The sequence below is a fragment of the Zingiber officinale genome, chromosome 9A (genome assembly GCF_018446385.1).
Source record: "Zingiber officinale cultivar Zhangliang chromosome 9A, Zo_v1.1, whole genome shotgun sequence".
Classification (NCBI taxonomy): domain Eukaryota; kingdom Viridiplantae; phylum Streptophyta; class Magnoliopsida; order Zingiberales; family Zingiberaceae; genus Zingiber; species Zingiber officinale.
In genome coordinates this window covers 118,956,466-118,965,864 of record NC_056002.1, presented here as the reverse complement: position 1 = coordinate 118,965,864, position 9,399 = coordinate 118,956,466, and the positions used below count along the sequence as shown (strand labels likewise).

General features: G+C 38.8%; 1 protein-coding gene and 1 long non-coding RNA gene across 2 annotated transcripts; one reads left to right on the top strand and one right to left on the bottom strand.

Moving 5' to 3' along the window:
• Nucleotides 1-1,102: 1,102 nt before the first annotated feature.
• Nucleotides 1,103-1,842, bottom strand: LOC122020625. The gene is made up of 2 exons (XR_006122265.1): nucleotides 1,435-1,842; nucleotides 1,103-1,134 (listed from the first exon to the last, which is right to left on the bottom strand). It is a non-coding gene; the product is annotated as an uncharacterized LOC122020625 (long non-coding RNA).
• Nucleotides 1,843-5,446: 3,604 nt separating this feature from the next.
• Nucleotides 5,447-6,955, top strand: LOC122018536 (1-aminocyclopropane-1-carboxylate oxidase-like). The gene is made up of 3 exons (XM_042575877.1): nucleotides 5,447-5,699; nucleotides 5,763-5,998; nucleotides 6,076-6,955. The coding sequence occupies exons 1-3, from the start codon at nucleotides 5,601-5,603 to the stop codon at nucleotides 6,650-6,652; spliced, it is 912 nt and encodes a 303-aa protein (XP_042431811.1). The 5' UTR covers nucleotides 5,447-5,600; the 3' UTR covers nucleotides 6,653-6,955.
• Nucleotides 6,956-9,399: the final 2,444 nt, after the last annotated feature.

Below are 9,399 nucleotides of genomic sequence, written 5' to 3'. Positions count from 1 at the left end.
AGAGCCAGGTTGAAATGATTAGTGTCTTTGTAATTCTAAGCATCTAGGCTTTGCAAAAGAATTATGGGCAAGTAGTCCATTCAAATAAAGGTTTGATTCGATTTACACGATTTATAGGAGGTCATATAGAAAGACTGAGGAATCTAATAATGAAGCTACTCTTATAGAAGACTAAATAGATAAACTGAATGATACAAGAATAAAAAGACACTTGTCCTCCTTTACCAAAGTGATTTTAAGAAGATTATGATCGCCAACTCTCTGAATATGTTGTGCTTCGAGTGAGGCCCCTTCACATGGTTGAAAACGATGACTCAGGACAATTTCCTTCAGCACGTCCCTTGTGCCAGTCATGAAATTGCACTCTTTAGACATTAGACAATGTAAACACAACCATACTTAGCACTCACATGATATAAGAGCATCACATGCAATTATAATGACAATTAAGAAAAATACTGAATTTGTCAAAAGAAAAGAAGAGCTAAGAAGAGCGCTGAAAATAAATAACAAAGAAGAAAACTCCACAAGTTACACAAACACTCTAAAGCCAACAACAATAGTGTCTTAGAGTTGTAATAGTAACAATTTAATAGTTTCACTCTCAGTTTAATAGCCTTTGATTGATCTGAAGGTAAAGATAAAAATAGAATTGTGGTTAACATTAGTGGGATACCCTAATAGGAAACCAAAAATTATAGAAGTAAAATAGTCAAGAAGGAACAATAATGCAAAATTTGCCATTTAAGCACATAACTCGAACCTTAATCACAAACGTAGAAGAACTCATGAACCCGTGAATGGCTTGCTTTCAGAGGCGGATTTACATGGGGACTTGGGGGGGCCACGGCCCCCCCCAGTCCATGTGTAAATCCTGGATCAACCTTGCTTTTAGCTCTCTTCTAACGAGCAAAATTTGAAGAGACTCAAGCAGAGATATCTCTTCGAAATTGCCGTCCGGAGAAACCAGAAGTTGGTGGATCATGGTGAAGGTTTATCCGAACACTGAAGCATATTGCATAGCCAGTGGCATTGAGGTTGCTAATGACGAGAAAGATAAAAGTAGGGTGCTGATAGTGTGGAGGAAGTCTCTACTCTTCAGTTGCAGACTTGACAGACTCCATATCTTCTAGACTGGAGTGTTCCAAAGAATAAGATACAATGAATATTCAACAAAGGATAAACTAAACCAAAGAAAAACATTGACAGACTCTAGATCTGCTATTACAAAATTCAAGGAATGGAAATAGTGTATATATTGATGATAGGATGCCAAATAGAGGCATTTTGCGATCAACAAAGAGACCCCCTGAAAAACATCGAGCTCTGTTGGTCAACAGTGAAGAATTTATTGGGCTCTACAGGTGAAGTTGAGTAGGTGAAAGCTATATATATTTTTGTTTGATGGCAAATAGAGTAATAGATAAGGAGTACCTGCATATGAAGAATGCCACGAATGTGAGAGGAAAGCAATTCGAATACTCAGACGCTTCAACTTGATGTAGTAATTAGAGTACCTAATCAATTAATAAACCAATATTATGAATAGCAATAATGAAATGCAAAGCAATAGATGCTGAATAGATGTGAATGATCAAAAGGATGGCAAATTGAATTCTACCCTAACAAGTTCGCATGTAGCTCCGATGTGAAACAAGGACCGACAGCTTATTTCAATGTCACAATATTATTTCGAGATATTGATATCAAACTACCAATAGAAAATTTAGGTCACGGAGTTTTCTAAATATGTAATGAATTCTAAATTCTCCCACACAATCGACAATGAATATAGCGACACAAGTTTTGGCCCCCTCAATATTCAAATCCTGGATCCGCCCCTGCTTGCTTTGACTGCAAAGCCGAGAATCTCTCTCCCCCCAATTGGTTGTTTTGATCGATGGGCTAAATTCTTTTTCTAATATATTTATCAATAAAATTCTATCGGTGTGACAATAGTACAACTCAAAAGAATGATCAAACATGCACCAATAATTAAATCTTTAAGCATGGGATTTCTAAGTATATTACATTAATATTCTATACATGCACGCATGGTGAATCTAACAATACATATTATGAGAACAATGTCAAAGTAAGGAGCTAGAAAAAACAAGGCAAATTCTCACTATGTTAGGGATATGGTTTAACTAGGGTTTAAATTGTTGGCTAGGCTCAATCTTGTGGTGGTTGAGCTTTGACAATAAGAGGGTGATATTCTACCTCACAAAGCACATGTAGCCTCAATTCTAAGTCTTTGATAAAAAAAAAAAACTCCCTTCGTTATTTCTAAATTCCCCCCAAGGGGGTGTAACATTTGATTATACTCAAATTCAACATAACACACTTCATGTTAATGGAAGTAGTGCAATCACTTTACAATTCACCATCATTCAATTCATTACCCAACCATCCTTTACTTGATCCTCTAGCCTAATGGGATTGCCTTCAAGAAAGGGAAGGATCGTACCTCAAAGAGGAGCCTTGTTGATGGTATACACATTCATCCAACGTAGCCTTTTCTTCAATCTTCAAGTTGTTGTCATAAGACATATAAGGGTTTTAGGGATCTAAAATGATAAGGAAAACTAATTCCAAATTCCTTGCCAACTTAAATAGATGTAGGCCAATCTGAGGGGTTAAGAGAAATTCTCTTCACATAGTCAATTTGCAGAGTTGCAACAAAGATGTGAACATGGAGAACAGGAGAAGATATCATCAAGTCACCAGAATTAGTAGGGGACAACAATTGTTTCTTGTAAAGAGGATAAAGATGCATCTCTTGTCACTCGAAGGGAAGTAGGTGGTCACTCTGTTGCTTCTATATAGTAGGAGGTGCAACCTCACTCTTCTTGTGCTAAGTTTGAGCAATAGAGGAATTGACAAATCCATTGGACATAGGCTAACACCCCTTTTCATTAGATAGAAAATGTAGAGATTGGCGCATAGGCACATATGCACATATGCATTGTACTGGATTTTTAATATGAGCAAAGACAATTTAGAAGGAAGGTGACACTAAGAGGAAAAATAGGAGAGGAGTGTTGTTTTAGGGATTTCAAGGTAGAAAGGGAGTATTTAGACACAATCACCACCTATGAGCAGTTGTGCGACTGAGACAAATGATACACTACAAAGAATGTGAGAGTTAAGGGTGACACTAGGGATTACGATGTGATCAACAAATGCAATGGACGACTAGGGTATACAGGGAAGTGTTGATCAAGCAATCAAAATTTTAAAGTGGTTCTTGGTGCTTGGATTGAAAGAGTAAAGAAGTCACCGAAGAGGGAGAAGACTAAGTCTTATAGTGGGGGCTAGGCTGGGTCAAAATTCGCAAGTTGATTATCAGGGAGGGAAGCAGAAGTACAATATGAGAGAGGGTTAAGTCGTGATTTCATGATCATGGGGGGGAAATTAGTCTTTAATTAACTTTTTTTAGTGACTAAGTTGACATTTGAACATGAGTATAACTAAAATAAGTATGAGAAATACTTCAAGATTGCTATAAAGATGTTGATAGGGTGAGAAAATTCAGTAATAATTGCTTCATGCCAAATTTCATTTAAATGAGCTATATATTTTGGGCTACTTTATAAGAATTCCTCTATTGCCAACGAATTGAGAATAAATACTATAAAGTGGAAAGACATTTGAGGAATTAAAAAGATTCATTAATTACTTGAGAAGTTCAATTTAATTGTTGTAGCAATCCAAGAATCAGAGGATTTTGACAAGAGGAGTTTTCATGAACCTATGACGTTGTTTTATCTAGCTTCTTTATTATTATTTTTCTTATTGAATTATACAATAAAATTTTCACTGTTCGTTTCTTCCCTTCCCTTGCTCAGTGATCCTCTCTCAAGAGTTTCCTTTCAGTTCCTTTACTGCAGAACACTGACACACCACCAAGGTAGTTCAATATTATGGGTTATTATTGATTCTATCAACAAACAAATCTTTTGAAGTAACCTTGAAGGAAATACATACGATTCAAGGTAAATCCCACTATATTCATCTTTCTTGCTTGTGTTATTTCCAAAATATTATTTCTACACTGAAGATTCCTTTATTGAAGCTTGATACTTGGTGCTTCTTTTCCAAATATAATTTCAGCAAGAAAACTCATTTTTTGTATGTATCAACCCATAAAAATATAATTCACTTGGCATTTTCTTTTTTGAATAAAGGACGCATAAAAAATGCTCTTGATTGGGGGACTTAAATTGAGTACTTAGTTCCATAGAGATTTTTCAATAACCAAGCATTGCCTATCAACTTCAATTCAATTACCTCAATATTCAAGATGAGTATAGTTATATTTGGACTGGGGGAGTGAATATTAGACTTCTAACGAATTTTTATTTGAATTAATTAAACTAGTGGAATGGTGCCAGTCAGTTGATTGATAGACATGATTTGAAATTTTAGGTCTTCCAGATAGCCAATGGACAAGCGCGTATGGGATGGAACGTGCGGAGAACGACGCATTAAACACTCAAATTGGCAGGTAAACTTAACCACCACCATAAATGTAGCCTTCTTTCAGTTATCCACTAATAATATTCCCACGCTTGTGCAGTCTTCTCCTTTTAATTCTGTCAAATTAGAAAGGTGTTTCTACCAAATAACAGTTCTTCACTTAATCTGCTTCTGTTTTTAATCCATTGATCAGATGAATTAAGGTTAAAGAAGAGGTTTCATTCTTCATGGTTGAGTGAGTCGTTCTTCTTCAATAATGCGCCACCAAAGTCTCTTCCCTGCTCCATACATTGTTCTTGGCCTCGGCCACCGATCATGCGATATTATTCTTTTTGCAAGTCAAACAGTCCGTAAGAAGCAGCATGTCACTTTCCATGTGGGGACTTCATTTTAGAAGCAATCATAAATGTAACTCTCATTTGACCCAGCAAAAAAAAATATATGAAAGGTACTCTCGATTAAAATGATCAAGTCGGCAGAGAATTCCCAGATTACTCCCAACATGATCAGCGAATCTAGCAATCTGAATTTGCTTTGAATCATTGCTGCTGCTGATTATTGCCATCGAGGTTTGGGAAATACCGCTTATAGTAAGTCTGAGATCGCTTCGTTCCTACTTAATTAGGCTGAAGCTTTTTCTTTGATTCAGTCAATGGAGAAAGCGACTCATATGGTGGAAGACACAGATGCATGGCTGAGTTATGGAGCCACAGATCAAGTGTCAGACATGAGCAGAGTGACCGTGTCCATTTCCCTACTAATCCATGATTTCGAAGAGCATGACAGTCTATAATTGCCGTCCCTATTTGCAAATTGCAACCCAGTCCGGTGGGTGTTCTTCTGGTAATTACCTCGCCGCCATTGCAAACATGCAACATTGACTTGAGCTTTTATTTAATCTTATCTGGATATAAAACTAATAACCCCTGCCGCACTGATGACTGGTTTCTTAATCCAAAATTAAACTAGCAGTTGACATCCAACGAGTTTGCGCTATAAAAGGCCACCGGAGGCCTGCGCAGTTCCGGCATCCGTTGCAAGAGGCCTACAGAGCTTCCATAGCCAAGCTTACAATCTCCCACAGTTGTCCTGTTCTTGTGTAGCTCGATCGAGGCAAGATGATCCCGGTGATTGATTTCTCAAAGCTGCAGGGTGATGAGAGGGCCTTGACGTTGGCACAGATTGCCAATGGATGCGAAGAGTGGGGATTCTTTCAGGTATCGAATCAATCTGAAGTCGTTTTTTACAATTAAATGCTTGATTTGCGTGTTCGCGAGCAGCTGGTGAAGCACGGAATCTCTGAGGAGCTACTTGAACGCGTGAAGAAGGTTTGCTCCGAGTGCTACCAACTGCGAGAGGAAAGGTTCAACGAGTCCTCCCCTGTCCGGTCGTTGAACGAGCTGGTGGATCGAGAAAGCCAAGGTGAGGCCGTCAAGAAATTGAAAGACGTCGATTGGGAGGATGTGTTCGTGCTCCAAGACGACAACGCGTGGCCTTCAAATCCCCATGACTTCAAGTATGATGAACTTTGAATTAAAGATAACTCTATTTTGACTTGATTAATATACATGTCTGGGCTTTAATGATTCGTAGGGAGACGATGGAGGAGTACAGGGAGGAGGTGAGGAAGCTGGCGGAGAAGGTAATGGAGCTGATGGACCAGAACCTGGGCCTCGAGAAAGGCTACATCAAGAAGGCCTTCACGGGAGACGGGCAGCAAGAGGCGTTCTTTGGGACCAAGGTGAGCCACTACCCTCCGTGCCCGCGGCCAGACCTCGTCGACGGCCTCCGCGCGCACACCGACGCCGGCGGCGTCATCCTGCTGTTCCAGGACGACCAGGTGGGCGGGCTGCAGATCCTCAAGGACGGGGAGTGGGTGGACGTGCAGCCCGTGAAGAACTCCATCGTGATCAACACCGGCGACCAGATCGAGGTGGTGAGCAACGGGCGGTACAAGAGCACTTGGCACCGCGTGTTGGCCACCCGCGACGGCAACCGCCGCTCCATCGCCTCCTTCTACAACCCCTCGCTCAAGGCCACCATCGCGCCGGCAGCCGCCCCTGCCGCCTCCTCCTATCCCAAATTCATGTTCGGAAACTACATGGATGTGTACGTGAAGCAGAAATTCGAGGCAAAGGAACCCAGATTTGAAGCAGTGGCAGCCATGTGAAGCCCGCACACGCACTGGGACTACTACTACTACGGCTATATATATTAATTATACGATCGGTAAGACATAAAACGCATGGTTGCATTTTGCTTTCGTTTTCCTTGTATCATATAGTTGGATAAGCCTAAAGCCTGTCATGATCAGTACTTGCCCAGAGCAGTGTTGGGTTATGCATGGTTATAGCCACTAGCCTTGTGTGTTTGATTCCAAAACATGGTGCAATTAGTGCATATCAGTACTTGCCCAGAGCAGTCTGTTGCTTTGCTTTGTAGAATGAAATATATTACAGTGAAGTTTGTGGTATCCCTATCTTGTTACTTCACAAGCTTTCTATTATTCTGGACAAAAGAATTTTATGGTGATGTGGGGGAAGCAGCAGGGAGGGGCTAGGTAGTAGGTGTCGGACTCGTCAGAGTAGAGTCATATCAAGTCAACCCGACAAAGAGTTCAGATCATGTCCTCAAACTTTGTGATGTAGTCATATAACTGGGGTCTGAACTGAATTAAGCCTAAAGGCTGGCTGGCTTGCTTGCTTGCTGCTGGCAATTGCGATCCGGATCGTATGATCTAACGATTCGAAAGCACCAAATCAGTCCTGGATCATTTTTGCAGTGGAATCGGAGTAGGATCGGTATAATTTTACATTACAAATGAATTTATGCATTTTTTTCTTTTTTGTTGAGAGTTGTTGATGTGGAAGTTTTGAAAGATTATAATTTTTTATTTGGATTGAATCATGTGATTTGTAATATATCAAATCAAAAATCGTTCAGAGATCTATAGTTGGATATCGAGTTTACTTGTAACTGCCCAGTTTCAAACCTAAAAATTGTAGTTTGAAGATTTTTCAGAGTTTAGTTTTTTTATTTATTTTTTGGACTATTTTATAATTTATATTGCTTTTATCTTTTGTAGAGTTAGGGTTAAGGTTTTGAGACTATTTAAACATTTGTTTACTTGTTTTTGAATTAGTTTTTGAGTAATAATATTCTGTCATCCCCCCCCCCCTCCCCAAATAATGAGTTTTTTTATGTGTGGGATTGAACTCGACGTTTGGGAGCAGGAAGGGAGGGGGGGAGGGAATAACATTATGAATTTTAAAATGAACAAGCAGTAAATAAAATGATTAAATCAGTCAGAGTTAGTATAATGAAAATGAAATTTACTTAGACTGATTCCAGCAAGACAAAGATAATAAAAAAACATAATAGATTTAGCTAACAAATTAAACATACAAATTGATTAATTAAACTAGAATTATAGATACACAGTAGTTATAAAATATAATTCTTATTTCTAAATTTGTACTAAGAAGAGAAACCTTACAAAAAAAAGAATCAAAAAAGTTTAAGCGCAATAAAACAAATAAGACAACACTAAAACAAATGAAAATGTTACTCTATGTGTTGCCGATCAAAAATGAAACGTGGTTGCACGTGTCGTAGCACAAAAGGTGAAGGAGCATTTAGTGCACGAGAACAAGAGTAAATTCTATGTAGATTAGTGATTTCCAAGCTCTGTCTCAATATAGGACTCCTTCGGTCGCCTAGAGCATTCCGATCGCTTGTATTCATGCTGAGGTAACTACAACTTTTATCTATAAGATAATGTTAACGAAACTCTTCGGTCGACTAGACACCCTCTGGTGGCCTGGGTAGGGATCAAACTTCATCTTGACCGTCTTGCTCAGATTATTGATAACACCATCTCCTGATTGCTTGAAAGCTTCTTCGGTCTCTCGTATCCTCCAGTCGCTTGGACCTAATATTGTTGCCTAGACCCTCTGAAATCCCTACGTCAATAGTTATCACTAGTTAGTCTCCCCCAAACTTTATCCGATTGCCTATAACTGTTGAACATGCTTCCCTACAGTGGTTACATGTAACGAGTAGGATACAAAATGTCACGCCTCGAGCGTATAATTATCCGCCAAACTGGATAGTACCCCCTAGTGACAATATGAAAAATATGGTATTGAACTCAGATCAAGCAAAATAATACACCAATGCAATATAAAATCAACCAGAAACAAATGTCCATGTGTGTATGTATGCATGAACATGTGAATATATTAATCTACACAAGATAACAATTATACTATTATTACAAAACCTCATCGATTCAACGAAGGAAAGAAAATAATAAACAACGACAACGGAATAGAAGATAAAACAACTCGATAAAAATCTAAACTCGAGTGGGACCGATAGCCAGGACCTCTAAGCGACATGACATATCCTCTACTTGCTAACCTGGAAATAGGAGAAAAATAAGAGATAGTGAGGACAACAACTCAGCGGGTATAAGAAAATAGTGCATGATTAATATAGTGTATGGAAATCAAAGATCCAGTCTCAGGTAATAATACTTACTACAAAAATAAGAATACCAACATAAAATGATTTATTAAAAAAATCATAACCAACTACATAATCCTTCATTGACCTTCTCCACTAGTTATAGCCAATAAATCGGGAGTACATACAATACATCCAAAAACTACCATTATAAACTGTAGGATCGAAAAGCGCTAGAGGAGGGGCTGAATAGCGCTCTTGGCTAATTCATTCATTTTAAAACAATCGAGTAAAAATGCAACGGAATAATGAAAAGACAGAGATAAGAGAAAGCACACCAAGATTTACTTGGTTCGAAGCCTGTGATGACTCCTACTCCAAGGCCCGCACATGAAAGTGCTTTCGATGGGCAATTACTAATTAATCGAAGGTTACAACAAGATTTACAGT